The sequence below is a fragment of the Centroberyx gerrardi genome, chromosome 19 (genome assembly GCF_048128805.1).
Source record: "Centroberyx gerrardi isolate f3 chromosome 19, fCenGer3.hap1.cur.20231027, whole genome shotgun sequence".
NCBI lineage: Eukaryota > Metazoa > Chordata > Actinopteri > Beryciformes > Berycidae > Centroberyx > Centroberyx gerrardi.
The window spans coordinates 10,027,209-10,051,095 of NC_136015.1; the positions used below are offsets into that span (position 1 = coordinate 10,027,209).

A 23,887-nucleotide genomic window follows, 5' to 3' on the forward strand; every position below is an offset into this window, starting at 1 on the left:
AAGAAAACGACTGAGTTCAACATGAAAATTCAACTTCAGTGCTTTATTACAACCACCCATAAGCAAACAATCCCACAGTCTACCGATCGAGGATTCCCAATGCTGCTCTGCATTCGGAGAATGGGCTCCAAGTCAGCTTAAGGCGTTGAATTTCGCATTAGCCTTGATGTTGGCCGGTGTAAGCCTTGGAGAAAGAGTTATCTTCGGCTGAGTGTATCGGTAACCCAAGCCTGGCTGTTAAGAGCTCCGAGTGTCAACATTGTGGGGAGATATGGACCGCCGTCTGGCCAACATCCAGAGGTCTGCGCCTCTAACTCCTCTTCGTTGACAGTGATTAGAAGCCTCGATTTGTGTAAATAACTCTGCTAAAACATTTGAGATATAAAACACAATCAATCAACTACCACTTTTGTGCAAAGAGCAACTTTGGAAAAACTGCAACAAAAAAAAGTCAAAGGAAAAGTAAAAATGTAGGCTAGAAGCTGAAGGCCTTTGGTTTCCATCTTCTCCTGGTTTTTGAACCCAAAATAACTTCACACTCGCCTCTCCTTGCCTCTGCCCGGGTCAGGGAAAAGTTCAGGTGCGGTGGCGAAAGGCAGCGTGGGAGTGAGGCTCTGTTTTCTCTCCATAGTCAGGTCGAGCCTTAATGCGCGGTCCTGGTGACTTTGCTGCTTAGCCTAGTAAAAGTAAAATGTAAGAACAGAAAGAGAGCAAAATAAATAATTTGAAATCAAACATTATGGTTAACAAAACACAAACATTGTTTAAACATTGTTTAAAGAAACCTCATTCATTTACTAATTATGTCTTAAAGCCGTGCGTAAAAGTCACTTCCATGGAACCTCATCACTGCTAAATGAAGCTTTGTCCTTTTGTCCTTAATGTTAGACACGTCTGGAAGGTGAATTGATAAGAGCTGGTCTGCTGCTGCTCGTGGCTTTAAAAGTTTACCGCTCAAGTTGTAGTTTGAGAGGACAAAGGCTGGTGTGGGAGTGGGATGCTGTCCATGTCCGCCCCGAGTGATTAATAGTTGTGGTGGGATTTTCCACGCCCGCTACTCGGTGTTGACGGAAAACAAGCGCCAAACGGTGCCGAGGAGAGAGAGGCTCTTCCGGCCAAGATTTTTGGCAATACCTGGGGTGGCAGAGGCCAACATATCTTCCATGACAGCACAATTACGCATGGCAAAATCTTTAGTGTAGGATTGTTGAATTGTATAGGCATATGCTTAATTGTTTCGGTGGTCTTGGTAAATTAGCATATGATTATGACTTAGTCGGCACTTTTTACCATCTTTCCCCCTCCCCACATAAGCGCCAAAACTCTCCTTTTGCGCAAACCTATAATTTCCAACATCACTCAACTGGTCATAGGAAACGCGTAAGCGCATGCAGGTCGAACGGGGGTCCATGTAGTGATCAGCGGGGTCGAGGACCCACACTTTGGTTGCCTCATCTCCACTTTCCGCTCACTGCTGACTGACATAGACTACACGCACCTCTCACGACCACCAGGACGCACACCTTCCCTATAGGATAGGACAGGTAATGATGTGACGTTTTATTTCTATTTAGCCGCCAGCATGCAGGCAATTGATGATGGAGCAAGAGGCTGACTAAGTGGTACTACAGCCCAACTCTGGGATAGAGGACGGGGGGCGACATTGAGTTCGCTGTAGCACACTCCACAGTCTTGACTGCGTTGTAAATCTCAGAGAAAGGAGAAGAGGCTGACTGGAGTGTTGAGTAATCATTATGCCATCCTTAAAGGGTATTTTCGAGGGAAAGCCCTCTCCATCTCACATAGTGCGAATTGTCACGCCGCAGTGCAAAACATCCTGCTCTTAGCATGGCTGAGAGCTGCAGCTGCACTTGAAACTCGGCATAATACAGCAGGATTAGCGCTAAGGCTCACTCAGGCACTAATAGGCACCAAATATATGGTACTTTAAAACTGACAGAACAGCCTTTTCCTCTGAATGGGCGACATGTGGAAAAGCTGCTTCTCTGCGAGAGACTTGCTCCTCTGCCAGATACATTGCAGTGTCATGTACCCCTCTTTTTTCTCCCTCCAAACTGATCCGTTTCTCCTCAGGGGCAATGACTGCCTCCATTAATGATTCACGGGCTCAAATAAAAGGGATTTAAGTTGACGTTGCGTCACGTGAGCGGGGCGCATAATACTGCGCGGTGTTATGGCACGGGGAAGAAAACCGGAGCCCCGGTCTGGCCATATGATGCTGATTATATGCGGGTTACCCCCACTTTCCGTGAGGGGAGTCCGGGCTTTGTAGTTTTTTATCGAGGAGAGAAAAAGAAAGAAAGAGGGAGAGAGACAGAAAGAGAGAGGATCCCGGTTTTGTGGATGGTATTATACTGCTGTCACGGACGGATATGTTTTTCCACGCGGACAGAGTCAGAGCCCGTGCTTTGGGAGGATGGATTTTATTTTGAGGTATTTCCGCCGATTGTTCATTACTGTCGTGAGTTATTGCCGCGCAAGGCAGAGGTCAGTAAAAAAGAGTCTAGGTTTTTGCCGGGCTAGAAAATACAGCGCTAATAAGAAGCTATCAATATTCACCTATCTGCAGATATCTCAAATTCATCATAGCTGATAAAGTTAACCAAGCGAAACATAAATAGGCCTCCAGAATTTACAACACAACATCTAGGGAACCATTTGAGGATTTGGCTGAGCGATCCCTTAAAATACACGCATGTAATTGCTCCATGTTATGCTTCCAGGAGGCTAGGCTAAACATTATAATAAACCCATAAATCGTTTCATTCTCAAATTACAACAGGGCAGTAAATATTGATATATTTCTATTTTCACCTCATGTTTTGCAGCATGAGCAGCCATCGAGACAATAGGCCTATATAACCGTTTGTAAATAAACGCGGCCATTTAAATATTGGCTGACAACAAAAACCCAAACAGAGCAGGTGAAAGCGGCCGCCCCAAGGTGCAACGCCTGTCCTATAAAATGCATCAGTTTGTGTCTTTACATGGGTTTCTGCGGGTAAATGATAAATCAAGTTGAGCTCCATAAAAAGTAAGGGAAAGCAGTGGGGTTGTGTCGCTCCGCCAGGGAAACGAGGATATAATGGAAGACGGAGTGCCATCCAGGACCGCGCGGCCGCGCTGAGGTCACGGCGCTCCTGGTTGATTTATGGGCGCGGGGACTTAGGGAAGCCGGTGCGCGAGAGCTAATGACTATTCGATCCGTTTCCCGAGAAAATACACACCGACCAGCAGAGAAACAACAATCATGTTATTTGCATAGGCCCATGCTGTATTATTAGTGCTATTACACCTATATGCATGCGATATTTGCTTGGAGTGTTGTTTTTGTCGGGGTAGAATCCGTGCATATTGGCCTTTATTTAGGCGTATTGTTTATTAGTTTTGGATAGGCTTGTGTGTTTTCAGTGTGAATATATTTACGTTAGTGCTTTGTTAAAAAATGTTACCAATAATCTAGAATTTAGGGATACTTTCAAGCCACAAATATTTAAATGTTATGACTTGATAAATAGGCCTGGATCCTGCTGTGTTAAATCTTAATTCTAGCCTTAAAAAAATCTATCTTCAAGATAATCGCATCAAATTTGACTGGATTTGGGTTTTATTTTTGCGCCATTTACGCATATAGGGCCTACACCGATACGCATAACAATATTAGTCTAATCTAATTGTCTGTGTAGTTTTCGATCGCTATAGAGCTCATCTATTTGAAATAATATTCACAATAATATAACTGCACAATGCATTAAAAGGTTTAATTATTAAAGTAATAAGTAATTATTAAGTAAAAATGTAAATATTTATTCCATTCTTCATTGCAGAATTCCAGCCAAGTAAATCCAGGCCATCGCACGGTCTTCCAGACACCCTGTTCTGCCTTCGGTAAGTCTATATATCTTTATTGATTTGTGTTATGAATGCTTGATGGTCATATCCTTATTCAATTTCTAATAAGTACCACGCACGCCCACTAAAGCGCTCACAAGGATAGACAAGCAGCCTATGGCTTGTATATTTCCTTGTAGCAGCGATATGAAGAGCCCGAGAGCAATAATTCCTTCTCTTCCACTTGTCTTTGTGGTGTAATTTGTCACTATAAAAGTGACGAGGGGAATCGCACCTCTTGGAGCGGTGCCTTACTCCTTTCAAAAACCACTTTCTGTGAAAACCATCTGCCTGTCCCACACTATAGTTTACTGCATTGTAGTTTTAAACAGGATTTTCTTTCCTCAACATTGCAGATTTTTTTTTTGTCACATTGTTGGGGCCTTATTGCGCACGGCCATGCGACCACCAACTCACTGACATTTAACCCTCTAGTCAGGGCCAAATTAAAGAGAAACACGAATCAGCATTTTAGCCCAACACAAAGGAGTAAATAATTATACAATGTGTCTACTTCGGTTTGGAAAAGAAAAAGCCACGTTGGCTGAAAAAAAAATCCTCATGCGTGAATTTTTGTCCCACTCACCCTCCCACGCCGTCCGTGTGTTGTACCTTCTTAATTGTGTCGTTGAATCTGCGTCCCAGAGCCTCAAACCAGCAGAGAACCTGCTCTGGACGTGTTTACAGCCTGGAGAAGCGAGAGGACATAAATCTTTTTTTTCTTTTGGCTGCAAAAGACACCATTACCATGCAGAGGGATTCCCCCTGCTGTCGGCTCTGCTCTCCCTTGCTCCTCGCTGCATGTCCTCTGCTCGCCTTTTGGTGATGAAACTTCTTTCCATTTTTCTCACCCAGCTCCTGGTGGGGTTTTTCCCTTGATATACAGCGAACGAGGCTTTGATCCACGTTTTTGTTTTCTTATCTAATAAATATCATAGTGTATTCTTTGCCTAAAAAGCCATGCAGCCAGCCGCTCAGAATCAGAGGAATATTTGACGTTGAAATGAAAACGAATTGCCCGGAGGATTGAGGATCATATGCAAAAAATGTTGGTTAATGATTAAGCCGTGAATAGAAGCCCTTTATGTCCCATGGAAATGGAAATGCATCGTGGTCAGCGGCTGCTTATCCCATTGTTTTCTCCTCTGCTCCACCATAACATCCAGCAATAATTCCACTCAGAACGTGGAGTAAATAATAACAAATGATTTAAAACACGTTGGGGATGGGCTTCCATGCTATTTGTAACGATATATATATTTTTTCTACACACACTACCTCATTTGGTGGGGGGAGGAGGAGAGACAGCCACTTGATTTGAACTGGCTTTCCAAGGCGCTACTTCATTTGCATAATTTTTCTTGTCTATGGTGACGCTCTGGTTCGGGGGAGTTCACTGGTGTCTGCATGGTACTGGTGAAGGATCACATAGTCCAGCAAAGCCCTGGCTGTGTTTAATATTGCTATGAAGCCCTGGCCATTGCTCTATAGCATGTGATAAGTTCAATCGTGAGGCCAGATAGCTCTTATCTCGCTGACCCGACTGCTCACGCCTGCTTTCGTAATCTCGGTTTACCCATCCACGTCGAATAGGAAAAAAAGAAAAGGAAAAAAGGAAAGGGGTTTCTCTCGGCTCTTCCCTTTTTTGTTGTGGCCGCCTAATGCCTGGTGCATGGCAGGGCGCAGTCTGCTGCTGCTTTACCCAGCCAGCTCTGCCTTTAAACTTTTCTCTGGATTACTGCTTTGATCGATTTCGTCGCTGAATGAGAAAATATTGCTTGGTGCTCTGCATTCGTCGTCAGAGGATAAGGTAAGCAGGCCAGAAATAGGCTCCCTCGGTTGTAAATGGCGGAGTTTGTGTGTCGTGCGGTGATTTATCACCGTATGACTTAGATCTCGGTTCAGGAAGAGTTCACACACACAGTCAGGCAGCCAGATTTCTCTAACGTGGAGCAGAGGGCTGAGCTCAAGCCTGTCTTTTGTCTCTCTTTCTATACCATTTATTACTATCGCTCTACCTCCACTGGAAATACACCAAAAAGCTTTCTGATATCCTTTCCAGATCATCATTTGAATAGCAGATGTAGTGAAGAGATCTTCTTTCATTCTGCGGTTTACTTGCGTTGAGGGCAAACTGAGTAGCTCTGATTTTATACAGATTTGCCTGTCGTTATGCACTGCTGCACAGAGACGGAGTTGTTCGACATTTTCTCTATCTGTTTTTTTCTGTTCATTTTATGATAGTTCATTCTAGTCGTAGGTAACAAAGTAAATCTGGTAACTGTGAAATAAATATGACATATTTAACTGTATAATAATCAGATCGTTATTGCCTCACGTTTTACTATTAGGCCTATAATGACTAGCAGTTTCAGCAGGTGAATTTTTAAGTTTAAATAGACTTTTTGTTTTTGTTTTTTTAGTCTCAAAATTCTTATTTTTGTGTCAAAACTGGTTTTGTAACTATAATGCCCGGCCATATGCTGCCAGACAACTAGCCTACTGAAATCTAAAGCTATACAGCACAAACAAAAGAATTGCATGATTTCAGTTCGGAACCAAATAGGGAATAAATAATGCTGTTTTTGATTATTTTTTCAACATTAATTGGAAGCCATTATTATTGTTATTATTATTATTATTGTTAATATTATTGTTCATATTATTGTTCATATTATTATTATTATTATTGCCTCCACTCCTCACTGGCTTTAGTTAAAAAGTCCTCAGTGCATAATATATTCTAGGCTACATAGTCTACATAAAATATCTCAACGCACCATTATTTCATTGGAATGTCATAATATGAAAGATTTCCCAAAAATGACCTGTAGATCTATGTCGATTATGCTTGATAGTTTCCCCAATAATCTTTCAGCGGCTGTGATCCCCATGGTTACCTGAGTGAATTATGGTAGTGGTTTAGCAGCAGGCTAGCTGTGCATCCCGGGTTTCTGTCCGCCTGAGTACCGGGCTTGGCTGCTCACCGGGCCGCTCATTCCGAGCAGGCCGTCCCGGCCCACTGACCCCCATATATCACCGCGACGGGCCGCCGCGCAGACAGCACCGACAGCAGCCATTATTATGGGCCTGCAAGGAAAAGTTCACACCGTGGTCATGGAGATGCACGGATGCCCGCCCGGTTTTTCAGGTTTCCTTGTGGCTCTTCCATTTATCTTGCAGCTCACATGCAAAGAGAAAAAAAAGAGGAGAATGCGGTTGTTTATGCTTTGCGCCAGGTGGCCGGGGGAGCACAACGCATTGAGGTCTATCCTGTTACTGATGGAAGATTTTTTTGACCAATAGTGAGAAACAAAAATAGGCCCAGTGCACTCACAAGGAGCTTTAGCTAAAAGCATGTGTTTTCACCTGCTGCATAGGAAATAAGCTAATAATGCTGATATCCCTGGTAACAGAATAACTGCATAACAGAATTATAATATATATTATTCATTCAATATTAGCAGACCATAGCCTCGGATCATTTGCCTATTTGCCCAGTTTATATTAGTAGCCCTTAGCACATTCTCTATTAGGTGTATTGCTATAAAAATGTAATATCCATACAGTTTCGTGTTTAGTAGGCTAAGAAACCTAAAATGCCATGTCTTTTCTTGTTAGGCCCTAATACTGATTTGGAAATCTGAAATGCTTTTGAAAACGTTTTTGTTTTGATGTTGCTTGGCACAGATGGTTATACAAGGTTAGTGCGTGCCTTTGTGCCCTGTGTAAGCCATAAGGTAAACGGTAATAGTCTCCAGAACTGTTGGCCCTATCTTGCCTCCATAGTCTCCCGTGTCAGGCCTGTATTGAAAAGTAAGATGGATCGCCACCATTTCTTCTCCTCACAGTGCTTCTTGTAACCCTAGGTTCACCCGAGGAGGCCATTGGCGGAGAGGCGTCACGTGACCACGGGGTGCCAATGTTATTCTACAAGGGTGTCAAGACCCTGTCAGTTTCTGAAATAAATATTGGGAAACGGCGAGATGCAAAAGGCAACCTACTACGACAGCTCCGCAATTTACAGTGGCTACCCGTATCAAAGCGCAAATGGCTTCAGTTATGATGCCAATCAGGTCCAATATCCCCGGGCCTCTCATGTGGAAAGTGAGTACCATCGACCTGCCTGCTCCCTGCAGTCTCCTGACGGCTCCGTGGCCCTGCAGAAGCCGGGGGAGATGGCGGAGAGCTGCGACAGGACCACAGCCATTCAGGCGGCGCAGTCCACGGTTCATCCCGAAAGCAATCAACCGCAGGTGCCGGTGTCAGGCCCACCCCCTCCTCCACAATCACCCGGTGCTATCAGCCAAAACACGAGCAACGGGTCCAACCAGCCCAGTGCCAAGAATGGCTCCCCGACCTCCGCAACTCGCAGCAAGCATATCTTCCCCTGGATGAAGGAATCCCGTCAGAACACCAAGCAGAAACCCACCAGTAGCTCCAGTTCAGGTACTTGGCCTAAATAATGGTGGTGACACACACACACACACACACACACACACACACACAGCCTTGATAGCCTATGACCCAGTACCCACAAATCAATATAGACATGCATTCGTTTTGACCAATAATCTACGTGTGTAATGTGCCAGTGCATGCAATTACTATTATAAATATTACATTCTAGCCTATATCAAATCCTGTTAAACATGACAATTAGCACTGGATTCCACCATTTGCTATCCCAATGCCCTGCAGCTGACCTGTCCCTACAGTAAACACGCATCTCCTCTGATCACACAATGTTCCCGGCGAGACAACAAACAAACACACACAACAGTTGTTTCAGTTTGTCCTGCTGTTTTGATTAGAGGAAAACTTGGTGGGTGGGGGCGCTGCTTGTTTACCATAGAGCCAACCTAAAGTTCAGGGATGCTAACATTCCCATGGCCCTCTCATTTCTTATGTTTTTTGTTTTTTTTCAATACAGGCCTATTATGCTGTCGGTAGTTTTCTAATGTACTTCTCTATGACAGTTGAAAATGGAAAGCAGTGGGGCGCCATTCATTCTGGCTTTCTCTCCAGGAGCCAATTCAATCTCATCATTCGTGATGATCATGGCAGTTCTCGAAGACTTTGTAAATTATGTTTGGGAAGGTATTTTCGTGAATTTTTAATAATTTACACTGTAAGGTGCTAACATTTATGGAAAGCCTTTTACGCACCTCTCCAAGTCTGATTACAATCTTTTTTATAATGGCATATTTAAGTTTTTACGCATGCGGCAGGCCTTTTACGCACGTCTCCAAAATTCGTCTCCTTTATGAACCGGTCATTTACAAGCATTTTCAAATTGAATTCATAAATAATCGTGTAATAATCATAGTAATCATCCGTAATTGCCCTTGTAGAAAGTACACGGCTATTCCCCGTGTTAAGTTCTCTTTCCATCTCCGGAACAACCTAATGGGTTAGGTTATGTCATGCTGCATTCCTTTTGCTCTGGGTTTGGTCGACTGGTAGTGAAATTTATTAAGTGTTGGCCGCCTGCCACAGCGGTAAGTAGACCAACACCTTGCTGTTCGGCAGCCAAGCTCCAGCCTCTTGGAAGGGGAGGCTTATCAGTGAGGGCAAGGCGAGCTGCTTTATACACCCCGAGGAATACATAATGCTTGTGTTTGCATTACGCGTGTGCTACCGTGTGACTACGGAGAAAGATGAGGGTCAAAATGCTTTAGTAGGAAATCTGAGGTTACCTGGTTGCATATCAGGTATAGACCTACTACTCTCTGGTTACAATTTTTTCTGCTTTGCAGTTAGTGTAGCGCGCACAGGAGCGCATTCTCCATACATTGATTGTTAATTGTCTTATGGCACCCTGATGATAACCTCTGTGCTGTGCAGTAGGGAGCAGATTTATCAAAATCTTGAGATGCTTGCAACAGCGGGAGAGAGAGAGAGAGAGAGAGAGAGAGAGAGAGAGAGAGAGAGAGAGAGAGAGAGAGAGAGAGAGTCAATGATAAAGCCTTTATTTGAGTAGGCGAGCAGGGCATATAAACTACTCTCTCTCTCTCTCTCTCTCTCTCTCTCTCTCTCTCTCTCTCTCTCTCTCTCTCTCTCTCTATCCACCCCCCCTCCCCTCCAGCCCCCTCTCTGATGTGGGAGATTTGTTATCAGCTGTGTGTGCGTGTTGTCACACTGTGTTTTGCTTTCTGTTTCACTCTTTCACTCTCTTCTCCTCTCTCTCTCTCTCTCTCTCTCTCTCTCTCTCTCTCTCTCTCTCTCTCTCACTGGGATGGATTACTGATTGACATCCTCCTCTTCTCCTCCTCCCTGACAGTGGAGAGTTGCCCCGGAGACAAGAGTCCTCCGGGGTCAGCAGCATCGAAGAGGGCCCGGACAGCTTACACCAGCGCACAGCTCGTGGAGCTGGAGAAGGAGTTCCACTTCAACCGGTACCTCTGCCGGCCCCGGAGGGTGGAGATGGCCAACCTGCTCAACCTCACCGAGAGGCAGATCAAAATCTGGTTCCAGAACCGCAGGATGAAGTACAAGAAGGATCAGAAAGGCGTCGGAATGATGCCTTCGCCCGGAGGACAGTCCCCTCGGAGTCCCGTGGGCCCGGCCTCCGGTGGGGGAGGGGGCGGAGGATACCTCAACTCTATGCATTCTCTTGTAAACAGTGTACCTTATGAATCCCAGTCGCCGACGTCTTACAATAAACCCCATCAAAATGCATACGGTATGGCCACGTCATATCCCCCTCCTTTGAACAGCTCCCTCAACAACTGCCCGCCCTCCCAGAAGAGGTATCCCGGGACCGACTCGGCCACGCCCGAGTATGACGCGCATCCTCTCCAAGGCAATGGCAACTACGGGACGCACATGCAGGGCAGCCCCGTTTATGTCGGCGGAGGCTACATCGACTCCATGCCCAGTTCTGGGGCCTCCGTTTTCGGTCTGACCCACCTCTCGCACCCGCCGTCCGCAAACATGGACTACAACGGAGCAATCACAATGGGCAACAGTCACCATCACGGAGTGTGTGATCCGACCCCGACGTACACAGACCTAACGCCGCACTACTCTCAGGGAAGAATCCAGGAAGCGCCCAAACTGACGCATCTGTAGCGGTGGCGCAGCCCGGATCACTCCGCCCATTGTCTTATCCACCTCCAGACACATTACTGCTTTGTTTCTGCGCCTCCTCACGGCTTCCACCTTCTCTCTGCTTTTGTTTATGTTCTCTATAGTTTGATGTGTGAAGTAGCGTAGGAAAAATAATCACTACTTGCTTGAATTTTTCTCTATTTTCTCGTGTCATTGTCCCACAAAGACCTTTATCTGGGCTATAGGACGTCAAGCGCGGGAGGGGTTTGGGGAGGGGGGGGGGGGCATTATATGCATAGGCCTATTTAATCTTTTTTTTTTTTCTTGTTTTAAAATCGAAAATCAAACAGGGTATTATGAACAAATCTTATGGTATTTCTTTTTTCAATGTGAATTTGTCCGTCTTTTATTTATCCGCATTTGAAGAATTGTGTTTTGCATTTTGTTGCACTTGTGAAAGGATCCTCAAGAGCCACGAGTTGGGATTATTATGAGGGAAATACATTTTCAGAAGGAGGGTCTTGAGCTTACACGCAACCCCCCTTGCTTGTGTTGTTCTGATGGACTTTTCTAATGTTATTTATTTTGTTCGGTGTAAAGATAAGAGTCCTCTAGTATTATTTGACACCCCTGCGCTCTTTGTGTGGGGAAAATTGGTGGAAAATAGCGTCTTGGCCCTTTCCAACCCATACTTGTAGTCTGCAGAAGCTCCTCAGCAGGACACTGCTATATGTTGCTATTATGGTTTCCATTTTTCTTCTTCGAGGAGGTGTTTTATTTTCTCAACGAATGTAAAATCAATCAATCATGCAATAAGGGTGGAAAGAAGGACACACGTTTAACAGTTTCTTTATTGAAGAAAAAAGAAACAGATATCATCAGTTTTTTTTTCAATGTCATACATTCCATGCTGCTCCAGTTCGAAGAAATAAATAAATGAATTGAAATATAATTATAGTATATCCTTCAGTTTTAATTTTGGCGCATCCCAGAAACATTACACAAAAACACAAAAATAAATAAACAAGACAGTGTCCTCAGTAACAATACCAGACTATATCTCTACCTTTGCCATAACTGAGATAAAATGATCCAAGAAGCTATACAACTATCAGGTCAATAATACAATGACAAAAAAATACATTTGTAAGAGAATAGGTATTAATTGTAAATAATGCAAATAAAGCGGCTTTTTTTATTAATAAACAATAGATGGTAAATGTTAAAATAAGCTAGGCATTAGTTAATGCACAGAAAAAAAAAATATAATATCAATAGCCATAATTAATGTTCAATAACATCAAAGGAAACGGCTGAAAATAACGTCAAATATTGAATAAAAGCTACTTGATTTTTTTTCCTCCTCTCCATTCGACATGAAGGAAACTCTCGGGTGGCCTTCTCCCCTCCTCTCATCTGCGTGGGCACATCCATAATAATAAAAATGTCACCCAGGCCCTTCTGGAGAATCTGCAAGAAGACAACAAGCTAAATGAGAAATCGTTGGAAAAAATAATTCCCTGATATATTCAGTCAGTCAAATGTAGTCAGAAGGAATACAGGCTCTACTAGAATCGTAACGGGGCTTATTTGCCTCATTATTTTACTTATTTATGAATGCCAACGTAAAGCCAATTGAACACGAATGCTTCTCAGTTGAAATTACACATTACCGAAAAGCAAGTCAGCATTGACGAGGTAAAAATAGTGAGCGGCAATATATTTTTGTGTGTATACTTTGGCGAAATAGGAGGGTTGTATAGAAATTACCCTCTATTTTATTTAATTTATTTTTTTCATTTAAGGTATATACAATAAGTACCTAGCATTTCTGAATTTTCATAAGTAAAAATACAGACAGTGGTAGAGCTAAATGTTTTTATTGTTCTGTATTTTTCTCGCGTTGTTTGGAAAAAAATGCAGAGAATTATTTCCCAGTAACATGCTCATGTTTTTACCTCTATTCATCAAATTAGCAAGACCTTTTTGTATTATGTTTAGTCTTTATGCTTATGTTATACCTTTGTGTAACAGCAGTATAATTTGATCACACTGATTTTAACACCAAGAAATGGTTTTCAGCTGAATATGATTGATATTACAGGGCATGAACATTACTAGCCCTGACATATGGTTAGCAGGGGAACCTAGAACAATTGAACCATGGTGTGTCAGTGTAAAAAAAGGCTGATGTACTGAGCAATTCTGGATCCAACACACACACACACACGCACACACACGCACACGCACGCACACACACCCATACACAGCGAGACACTGATTTGACCCATATGTGGCATACATAGGTAGCACATAAATAACGTTTTAGCTGAAATAGAAGATTTGTATTTCTTTCATTGCATTTCCATCCGTGGGAAAGTGGTCCTAAATCAATCCTGCTGTAAAGAGAAGTGTGTAGGACAGGCTGGGGTCCACTAAATGCCGCCACCCACTCCTTTCCCTGCACACAAAGCCTGTGCGTAATTCCAAAAAAGCCATCCATCTCTTCCCTAGCAACTCTGTCCTCCACCACACTGCCCGGTCCGCTCGAAAACCTGCACGTGTACTAAAACGAAAAATAATGTCGTTATGTAAAACACTCTAATGCAAAGACTGAGAGTAAAACGCTGCTTTGCCCTACTCACCGTTGGCGCATTACCGCCTCCTCATAAAGGAAATCGTTGCATCGTTTGGTTGGCTTCTGATTTATCTTTTAAAATATCCCTCCAGCGACAGCCCGGCTAAAACTGCGAACAGAAACTGGTTCTAATCTGAGTGACCAGTGTTTCTCGCCACTTCCTGGCTGCATTTGATCCGGGGGAGAGTTAGAAGCCTTAAATGTGTTGTGAGGGCACCGAGCTGTCAGACCTTTTGGCGAGTAAGATTGATCGCGCACAGGCTTCCAGGACTCTTTGTTTGGTATATAAGCAATAAACTGAGAGAGGCCTACCACTTCTCTTCCTCTCCTCTCTTACTCACTATTCCATTTTTTCTGGTGAAAATACAACATGTACTGCTTGACGAAAAACATCCCAAATGTGGCTTTCACAGATTATTCTGGAAGGCTATGAAACCAAACACTGCGGGGAAGACCCAGTCAATAACATTTCCATCTGCATAATAACCCGGCGATGGATTCGTTGTAAATGGACAATTCTAAGGCGTTGGTGTTTGTTTCATTGCAGTTGCAGGCAGAATTAATATTGGAAATGCAATAGAAATAGTCATTTTCAGCGGAGACAGTCTTTCTCTCCATTCTTGCCACTGTCCACCCAACAATCCCTGGTTTAGCCTCTGCTGTGGCTTCCCACTGCCAGAGACATCAATAAGGAAGCTTCTTAAATATGATTAGAATAAAAATTAGGAGAATGCGGTTGCTGCCGTAGCCTTGCAATCTTTGGAAATCGAAATTTTGGACTATTAGAAAGCTCTATTGGATCAAAACAGAGGAGCGATTGTGTGTGGGTTTCCTACTCTGTGTGTATATGTGTTTATGTGTGTGCGTGTGTGTGTGTGTGTGTGTGTGTGTGTGTGTGTGTGTGTGTGTGTGTGCGTGCACGCGTGCGCATGACCTTGTTACAAAATCGACCTTTTGTGGATTAAAACGAAAATGCACATGTAAGCTAAGCTACGAGGTTTAATATTATATTCATACGGTCTGCATATTCTATAATTAATACAATAATGTTTGTGTGCGTGTGTGTATCTGTCTGTTTACAAGTTTATAGACTACCTCTGTAAATGTTAAGCTATTGTTATGGGATGAAATGGTCTTAACGTTTCAATCAGTCAGTGCTACCCTGATTACATAATGGTTTTATGATTTTATGGAGACACATGTCAATGAATATATTGTATCTCATTATTTTGTTTTTATAGTAAATCTTTGCAGCCTGCGTTACATTTGTGAGTATCACATTTTCCTCTCAAGTATGAGAGACATCACAGACACAGAGCTACTGAACACATTGAATTGTTGGGGTTTGTTTCTGTCAAGAAGTCTCAATATCAGTTTTTTGGGGTGTGTTTTTTTTTCACCCATGAAGCCTGACTCTAGCCTATATGAATAGCTACTGGCGTGGTGTGTGTGTGTGTGTGTGTGTGTGTGTGTGTGCACGCGCGGTGGGGGCGTTCTCGACTGACATCCTCAAACAATACCAGAAAGAGGAGTGCACGAATCCGCGCACCCTAGGCTGGGCTCCTTCCCTGTAATAGTGAGCGTCAGCCATTCTTAAAAAACACATTTTGTAGCTTAGTGGAGTGGACTGGAAGGGCGAGAGGAGGATAAACTGAGCGGACAAAGATGTAAATAAAAACAGTCGTCCCCCAACTGAGCGAGGCGTTCTTCACCAGAGTTTTTGGATCAATCAGGCAGACAGTGGCTTCTTTTGATTAAACCCCAAATTGTCATTGGGCAGAGGTAATCATGTGACAGGCAATTCGGTCCAATTTCAACCTTGTCTCCATGAATTCAATAGTTTAATAGTAGCTCGGTCCCCATACGGCCGTAATCAGTGAAATAGAAAAAAACACTAGCAGGAGATTTTTTAATGATTTTTTCTCTCTCTTTCTCGCTGAGCCGCAACATTTATAAAAATACGCGTGCAAACTTTCCTCGGCTCTCAGGGAGCGGAGATGAATTACGAATTCGAGCGAGAGAGCGGTTTTATCAATAGTCAGCCGTCGCTTGCTGAGTGCCTGACATCTTTCCCCCCTGTCGCTGATTCATTTCAAAGTTCATCAATCAAGAGCTCGACGCTTTCACGCCCGACACTGATTCCTCCTCCCTTTGAGCAGACCATTCCCAGCCTGAACCCGGGCAGCCATCCGCGGCACGGCCGGCCCAGACACAGCCCCGACGGATGCAGCCCGCTGCCCACCGCCTCCTTACCCCCGGAGTACCCCTGGATGCGGGAGAAGAAAGCCTCCAAGAGGAACCACCTGCCGACCTCCACCGCCACCACCATCTCCAATGGACCTGTGTGCTTCTCCCCGAAAGGTGGGTGATTTCAAAACACGGGTATTTACTGCAAAACGCAGCACTGAAAGGCGAACGCACACTGCGCAGGTCGTGTGTTTACTATCTGTTGCTAAATTGTAGCCCAGTGCACAGGCCTTTCCAAAACGAATAGAGTCGTTTTTATCCTAGTAGATTTATGGATATTGGTTTGCTATGGTTATGTCTGAAGAAAGAAAAAAAAAGTTTGGGCAAAGTTTGGTAATGTAAGATGATTTATTCCCCTAGCCGTGCCAGAGTTTTGATGTGTGACAGTAATGAAGAGTGATGGAGTGCCGTTGCCGAGGAGGGCAGCTGGAGCATTCATTAGTATCCCACACAAGCCTGGACCTCACTGCCTTTATAGTGTGGCTCTTAGTTGGGTTTTGCTTCGATTTTAGCTCATCTGGGGCGTTATTTTTATGTGTATTACAATGATTTCACGAGTAGCTTTATGCAGTAATGATTATGGGATAAAAGCTATAGGCTATAAGCTTGGGTTAGTAGCTCCAGCGGCCATTTTGCTGCAGTGTGTTGTGAGGCATTCTCCAGTGGCTTGTGGTAGCCTAACGCTGGATTCACAAGCTAGGGTGTTATGTAATTTATGTCGCTTTCTTTCGTTTTAATCTCACGCTATCATGGTGCTTTTCTTTTCCAGGCTCGCCTGAGATTGTGGAGAGCGGCGGGGGAGGAGGGGGCTCCCGTCGACTGAGGACAGCATACACCAACACACAGCTGCTGGAGCTGGAGAAGGAGTTTCACTTCAACAAGTATCTGTGCCGACCGAGGCGGGTGGAGATAGCGGCCCTGCTGGACCTCACCGAGAGGCAGGTCAAAGTCTGGTTCCAGAACCGACGGATGAAGCACAAGCGGCAGACCCAGAGCAAGGAGAACCACAACGGGGAGGGGAAAGGGCCGGGCGCCGACGACGGCATCCACAGCGACGAGGAGGACGAGGGCCCCCTGTTTGAGCAGAGCGGGGCCCTGCTGGAGAGAGATACCTGCTCCTTTCAGTCCAACTCTCTCGGCCCCACGCAGCAGCTCCACAATGGCGAGACCATGAGCTTTGCTGCTGCGCCGCTGAACAGCAATGACAAAAATCTGAAACATTTTCCCAATCCGTCACCCACTGTTCCGGGCTGCATGTCAACAATGGGCCCCGGCTCGGCATCTGGCCCGGACAATGGTGACAGTCCCCCGGCCCTGGATGTTTCTATACACGATTTCCAAGCTTTCTCCTCGGATTCCTGCCTACAGCTCTCCGATGCAGCCTCGCCGAGCTTGTCAGAGTCTCTGGACAGCCCCGTGGACATTTCGACGGACAGCTTCTATTTTTTCACGGAGTCCCTAACTACAATCGACCTGCAGCATCTGAACTATTAATTGAAATCAATCAAAATAACTTTTTCTTTATTTTTATCCGGGACAATGAAAGTCAGGCTACAATGGTATTAACTTTGATGTTAATTTTGTGGTTATTTGTATATTCGGCACATTTATTCTGTTGATATTTGACTTGACGATTAATTCAAGGTAAGGATGAAATTAAATCATTGAAATAGATCTACTCAAACGTGGCTTGTAATTACCATAACAAATTGATCTCTTGAAATGGAAATTATGAGTGTATGTGAATAATTATACAATATTAGGCCTATGGAACCTGGTCATTTTTATTTTTGTATAGCTTCCAATGTCTTGGATATTTTTGTTAGAATACAATTAACTTGCTACAATCTTTTTCTGGTGTTCTGACTCGTTTGTCTGTTTCTTTTCGCGGGTTGAATATTTTACTTGAATTATTCATGTAGAAAATATGCTAAATAAAAAGAAGTAGGGCATAGAAAGATATAGATGTTATGCAAAGGTTAACAACAGGTTGGCAATGAATATAGTCTACTCCGCTGGCAAATTGGGGTTTTGAAAGCACACACACATTTGAATTTGACTGTAATTATATAATTTGTCGTGAATTTTAACATTGCCAGGTTTATTTTAAATAGTTTGCCGATGAGTATGAAAAGGCTGTCAGCTGAAAAAAAGAAATGCTTCAACGGTCCTGTTTCTTAATCCTAACTTCGGTGATAAACTTTATAATTCTTCTTTAAAATTACTTTTTTACTCTCTCTAAATTAGCAGTTTATTAGCAGCTATTGAAGTCCAATAGTAACATTTTTGTTGAAATTAGTTGTGGTCAGTCTCTGTATATTTACACAGAAACGTTACTATTTTGCCCAGGCTATCTAAAGAAACCATAATGTATTTTATTTTTATTTTCCTTCAAAACTTCATTCTTAATAGAGTAGCCTAAGAGGAATAGCAAATAAGCCAGCGAGGATCTTCATATGACAGAGCTGCTAACACTGTGTGCATGTTGCAGGCAAATACCCGAGCCATGTTTGCCTTCAAGAGCTCATAAATCACTCCGTGGCATGAATGAGACGGACATTAAAGAGACCAATTGTGGCGCAATGTGCACAAATAAAACCCCACTTACATTTTCATACGGGACTCCCCAATTCCAGGCTAAAAGGGGCTGAGTCTCTGCATGCGTTTGGTAATAATTCATTTTTATAGCTTGTTTAAACACGGCTCTGGCTCGGCGACAGCGGCAACAGTAGCAGCCCGTTCAGGTTATGACTGAGGCTGCACTCTTCCGCGTGTTAAAAGTAGCCCAAACTCAAAACAGACTGCTTCTGGACCAGATATTCTTTATCAAACTTACATTTACTAAGAATAGCTCTCTTGCTGCAGAAAAACCCAAAACATTATGCAATGTTTGCCTTGATTTACTGTGAGAGTTTTTTTGTGTTTTGGATTTTAAAAACATCATTACAACAACAGTAGCCTAAGTGTTGCAGTGATATTATGAAAAGTCGCGGAGTTCAATATAGGGATTATGGATGGTCTTGCTCTATTGTATTGCACTTGAGTTGACTTATGGGAATCAGTTATTAGCTCATGGAGGGCTTGGCTCAAGACTCAATAGGCTGTCCCACTTTAGCAGCTTTGTGTGTGAGAACAGCAAACAACCACCGGTTGCGACGCCGGCCTGCACGGATCGATGCAGAAACTCATCTGCACATGCGAAGTTCATAACCTTCCAATGTTCAGCAGCGTCCTGACGTTTGGTTTATCGAATAATCTGGAAGCCATAAGCAGCACATCGACTGGCTGAACGTTAGCCTACTGGGCAAGTGTATGTGTGTGGGTGTGTGTGTGTGTGTGTGTGTTGAAGGGGAGGGGGGGACTATAGCACTCCAGCACCCAACGACTAACCAAACCAAAGGGTCAGTAACAAAATCATTCCGAGACAACGCGCCTTTTCTGTGCACATGTGTTCACACAAAGAGCCAAGAAACTCCAAGGCCTGGCGAAGTTTCCACAGGCAAAGCAGGACTCACTGCGCCCACGCACTCTGTTGCAGAGGCAGCTGGGTAGAGAGAGAGAGAGAGAGAGGGAGAGAGAGGGAGGGGAGGGGAGGGGGGGGGGGGGGGGGGGGGTATAATATTGGCCCCACTGCGCCCACAGCTTTTTTACTGGTGGGAAGTTTGAGGGAATCTTGCATCACCTCTCCTTTCAACACTTTCGTCCATATTTCTTGAGCTTGGAATTATAAAAGTCTGTCTGAGTAGAGTGCGGTTCTGAGATCCCAGCTGGAAAAACTGTTATTATGCACTTTATATCATTTTTAATACTTAACCCCAAAAGGTTATATTATAAATTAAATAACACCACACAAGCATGAAGTAAGATTTAAAGATCATTAATGTGTGGATAACTCAATTTGACAAAAAAAAAAAAAAGTCAGATATAACCTTATAATTCCAAACTCACGAGTTGATGTTTAGGATTAGAAACCGCTCTCCAATAAAATGTAAGTCTATCTATCTATCTATCTATCTATCTATCTATCTATCTATCTATCTATCTGTTTTCGAGGAAATATTTGTCAGGAAATGTGTCGCTCAGCATTTAAAAATAGAGTGAAAAGCCTTGTGGGTTTCTGCACAGATACGGCCAGTAGGGGCGCTCATCCATTCATCTGATTCTCTCTCTCTCTTCCTCTCTGTCCCTCCTCCCCTCTCTTTTCTTTCTCACTGAGAGGTTGGCTCTCTATGATAGCTATACCTCAGCCCTCCCACGCACACTCTCTCCTGCTCTGTCTTTTCAGTGGTGCTTTTCGTGACCATTAATTTCTCCAACAGCTTTATTTGATGAACTTAACAGGATAATCAGCCCACATTCCCACCTCGGGCTATATGGGCGCATTAGCTCCGCGACTGGCCTCGCATTATCAAATCACTTGATCACTATACATGCATAATGAAAACGTGTAGGAGTGAAATCAGAGTAGATAGCAGACCCTATGACCCTAGGAGTGGAAAAAAATTAATACCACATCATCTTAATGGATATGTTGTCTTGTCGTAACTTCACCTGTGACCTCCCTGCGAGAACATAGACAAGCAGAAACACATTTCTAATGTGACCTTGATGGGCAAACAAAGGTATCAAGAAACAAACCGAAAACTGTCTTTGCTTGAACTTTGCTTGAAGGACCTATGTTTTTGTCAGATTTTACATCATTTTGACCCGTGAAACCTTCATGTCTCTCCCTCACCGTCACACAGTGCCAACATTTGCTGAGCAAATCCCTCACACTATTAAAGTGTGAAACACCATGCATTGAAATTGGATCCTGATAGCCCACAGATAGCCTGTGGCAGTGACACACAAACTCTCAGCCACCCATCCAAGTGAAAATGATTGCTGCCCCTCTCCAGCAATGACACTATTATACATGTGACACCATGGCAGTTACGCGTGGACGGATAGAAATACGCACGGAACGCACACGCACACAACCGCGCACGCGAGCGCAGACACACACAATCGCGCGCGCGCGCGCACACACACACACACACGCGCGCGCTCCACCACCTCGCTCTCTCTCTCTCTTCCAAAAATACCGCACCTGAGGTCAGAGTGGTAGGTCGTCCTCATGGAGAGGTTGCAGGGGGTGAAACGTTAATCTTCCCCCGGGCGGGCGAGCACACAGCGGGGGTTAGAAGACGCCGTGTTTGCCGTTCCCCGCTCTTCATGCGACCCCGGAGCTGTCCACCACCGTCTGCCTCCCAGCTCATTGTTTGCTCGGCCAATACATTAGTGCCGACGCGCGTCACCTTGATCGACGAGCGCCTGGAATTTAAATAGCCACTCAAACACCAATCTGTCACCGGCTAAGGGGATAAGGACAAGTACCTCACTGGCTGACCCGGGCCCACGTGACAGCACCCGTTCATTGATATCGGCCCGTGTCCCCCACCCCTCCCTCCTCTGATAAGGACAGAGTATAGGTAAAGGTTGGCACGGTCACTCAGGGTAAGAAGAGAGAGACAGTGATCAGAGGGTGTCTGTAAGTGGACGGTCCCTCGGTCCCGGTAGGACAATGCTACAATGAGCAGCTTCTTAGACTACTCAGTGATGAGCGGTGACGGTGGCTCGTGCTCTGTCAGGGCTTTCCACTCGGACCACGGGATTACAACTTTCCAGTCCTGCGCGGTTACCGTCAACAACTGCGGGGCGGATGACCGTTTCATGGCGAGCAGGGCTTCCCCAGACGGCATTCCTCACCAGCCGGGGTCATACCAGTCTACAGCGGGCTCTCTGGGTCTCACCTACGGGGCACACCCGGCCTGTAGCTCTAGCTATGGACCCCAAAGTTTCTGTACTTCGTATAACCATTATGCGCTCAACCAGGAAGTAGACTCGGCCGCGGGCTTCCCCCAGTGTGGCCCACTGATGTACTCGGGGAACATTTCCTCCTCCATGGTCTCTCAGCATCGCCAAGGTTACGGTGCCGCCCCCCTGGGTCAGCTCCAGTATGCTCATGCCACCTATGGCGGCGGGCACGAGCAGGCAAACCTGCCCCCCTTTCCTGGGTGCTCGAACCCGCTGTCACCACTGCACGTCGCTCACCTGGAGGCTTGCTGTTCACCTCTGTCTGAGGGCGCATCTTCGGCACAGACCTTCGACTGGATGAAAGTCAAGAGGAACCCTCCCAAAACAGGTGGGTGCCATGTGGTGGGGGATGGGGGGCGCCATTGGCCTTACAACAGAAACAATGGTCGTGGGTTATTGGTCCCCGCTTTGTTTACAACCCCATGGCATAAAGATGTCATGTCTGTAAATTATGCTGTCAAAATGAGATGATCACTGGCAGTGGAAGTGGAATGGCTTCCACTTGGTAGCCTTTGATGCTATCAAGAGCTTATGCGCAAAAACGGGCCAAACTCCCTTTATTGGAGTGAACTCAGAAGAACATAATTGTGTGAAATGTTGGCAGATGTTTGCTGTATGGCACAGTTCTTTGCTGCTCAGGAGAGTAAACTCATGCAGGGAATAATGGGTGATTTCAAATGTGGCACTTTATTCAGACATGTGCCCAAAGGCCACATAAAATCTTACTGGCTGTGCCAACACGACCCATTACAAAAGGGAGCCAATGCAAAGAGGGTCGTCTGGGAACCCCTTAAGTCATTTATGTTGTACATTTTAAGCCTTATGCGTCGGAATATGAAGAAATGTTCTTTTGCTGACCCATGAGAGACGATTAATAGCGCGTAAAAATACAATGAGTGGTTGGTGCGTAAAAGTTGCGCCCTGTGACACTCAGCCACAAGTGGGTCTGTCTGCCATAGTTGCCTTTTGATATGACTCACATGTATTGTGAGCAGTTGTGAAACTTAATCTCTATTCTCCCGCTCACAGTCGGTTGTTAATCTGTCCGCAGGAAGGTCGGGGGAGTACGGCTACGGGGGTCAGCCGAACACGGTCCGGACCAACTTCACCACCAAGCAGCTGACCGAGCTGGAAAAGGAGTTCCACTTCAACAAGTACCTGACCCGGGCGCGGCGCGTAGAGATCGCGGCGGCGCTGCAGCTGAACGAGACTCAGGTGAAAATATGGTTCCAGAACCGGAGGATGAAGCAGAAGAAGCGGGAGAAGGAGGGGCTGCTGCCGGCCAAAGCCCCTCCCTCCGACCCGGGAGAGAGCAGTCAGGAGAAAATGGACGATGCTGCGTCAGAGAAGTCTCTCTCGGCTCCGTCCACTCCATCTCCTACTTCCTCCACGGTGTCTTCCACGGGGGCTGATCCTTACTCCTCCAACTAAGGATCAACTGCCTCGTACCTCTCTGGGCCACAAGCGGCCTGTATATACCAAAGATCATACCCAGTGTTTCAAGGCCAAAGCCCTGGTTGATGGAAAGCATAGGTACAGCTGATATGGACATTTAGGATGAGTTAATGCACTATTTGGGACTTTGGACAATGATGGACCATTTCTGGGTTATAGATTTGTTTTATATTGTGTTTTGTGTTTGAAGGGGAGAAGGATAGCATAGTTGACCAAACAAATGGGTTGTAGGCCATTGTTTAAAATGTGTCCGTTTTCTTCTTCTTAACTTTTGACGTTAAATGTGGGCAGGACTGTGGTGCAAAGGATACCTTCCCTATACTTCTCCCTGCCCAGTGCTGCTGAGTGTGCCAATGTAAAGTCACAAAGCTGCACAAAGAAACAAATACCTCAAGTGTGCCAAAGTTGTGCGTCATGGCCACGGCCAGTTTGATTGCACTGGATGTCGTGCATTAGGCATCACACAATCAACGAGATGACCTCGTGTATTAATCGCTGTTGGTATAGGCTGCATTCTTATAGTACCTCCTTAATCACCGCCAGCCCCTGTGTTTCTGGCCTGTGTGTCTGTATGTCGCGAGTGTTTGTCTGAATGTCTATTGTGTGAGATTTGCATGATGCGTAACGCTTTCATGTATTATTGACTGGACGCTGAGTTTTATCAGTTTGGGAACCGGTGATGTATGACCTATGTTACAGGCTTTTATCTGTTATCTATTTAATCCA

General features: G+C 44.8%; 3 protein-coding genes and 1 long non-coding RNA gene across 9 annotated transcripts; 3 read left to right on the plus strand and 1 right to left on the minus strand.

Annotated features, from left to right (window-relative positions):
* Positions 1 to 24: 24 nt before the first annotated feature.
* On the minus strand, positions 25 to 5,175 carry LOC144542888 (uncharacterized). The gene is made up of 2 exons (XR_013507492.1): positions 4,525 to 5,175; positions 25 to 677 (listed from the first exon to the last, which is right to left on the minus strand). It is a non-coding gene; the product is annotated as an uncharacterized LOC144542888 (long non-coding RNA).
* Positions 1,460 to 11,917, plus strand: hoxa3a (homeobox A3a). 4 transcript variants are annotated; one of them, XM_078290357.1, is made up of 4 exons: positions 1,460 to 1,544; positions 3,849 to 3,909; positions 7,782 to 8,361; positions 10,196 to 11,917. In XM_078290357.1, exons 3-4 carry the CDS (start codon positions 7,899 to 7,901, stop codon positions 10,984 to 10,986), a joined length of 1,254 nt encoding a protein of 417 aa, XP_078146483.1. In that variant the 5' UTR covers positions 1,460 to 1,544; positions 3,849 to 3,909; positions 7,782 to 7,898; the 3' UTR covers positions 10,987 to 11,917. The 4 variants fall into 4 exon arrangements, with proteins under 4 accessions (XP_078146483.1, XP_078146482.1, XP_078146484.1 ...); XM_078290356.1 differs by lacking the exon at positions 1,460 to 1,544 and adding an exon at positions 2,194 to 2,454; XM_078290358.1 differs by lacking the exon at positions 1,460 to 1,544 and adding an exon at positions 3,038 to 3,149.
* A 121-nt stretch (positions 11,918 to 12,038) lies between these two features.
* LOC139927212 (homeobox protein Hox-A2a) lies at positions 12,039 to 17,691 on the plus strand. 3 transcript variants are annotated; one of them, XM_071919269.2, is made up of 3 exons: positions 12,039 to 15,385; positions 15,763 to 15,964; positions 16,620 to 17,691. In XM_071919269.2, the coding sequence occupies exons 2-3, from the start codon at positions 15,874 to 15,876 to the stop codon at positions 17,342 to 17,344; spliced, it is 816 nt and encodes a 271-aa protein (XP_071775370.1). In that variant the 5' UTR covers positions 12,039 to 15,385; positions 15,763 to 15,873; the 3' UTR covers positions 17,345 to 17,691. The 3 variants fall into 3 exon arrangements, with proteins under 3 accessions (XP_071775370.1, XP_071775371.1, XP_071775368.1); XM_071919270.2 differs by having other exon boundaries at positions 12,039 to 15,270; XM_071919267.2 differs by having other exon boundaries at positions 12,039 to 15,964.
* A 3,724-nt stretch (positions 17,692 to 21,415) lies between these two features.
* Positions 21,416 to 23,137, plus strand: hoxa1a (homeobox A1a). The gene is made up of 2 exons (XM_071919286.1): positions 21,416 to 22,034; positions 22,758 to 23,137. The coding sequence occupies exons 1-2, from the start codon at positions 21,422 to 21,424 to the stop codon at positions 23,135 to 23,137; spliced, it is 993 nt and encodes a 330-aa protein (XP_071775387.1). The 5' UTR covers positions 21,416 to 21,421.
* Positions 23,138 to 23,887: the final 750 nt, after the last annotated feature.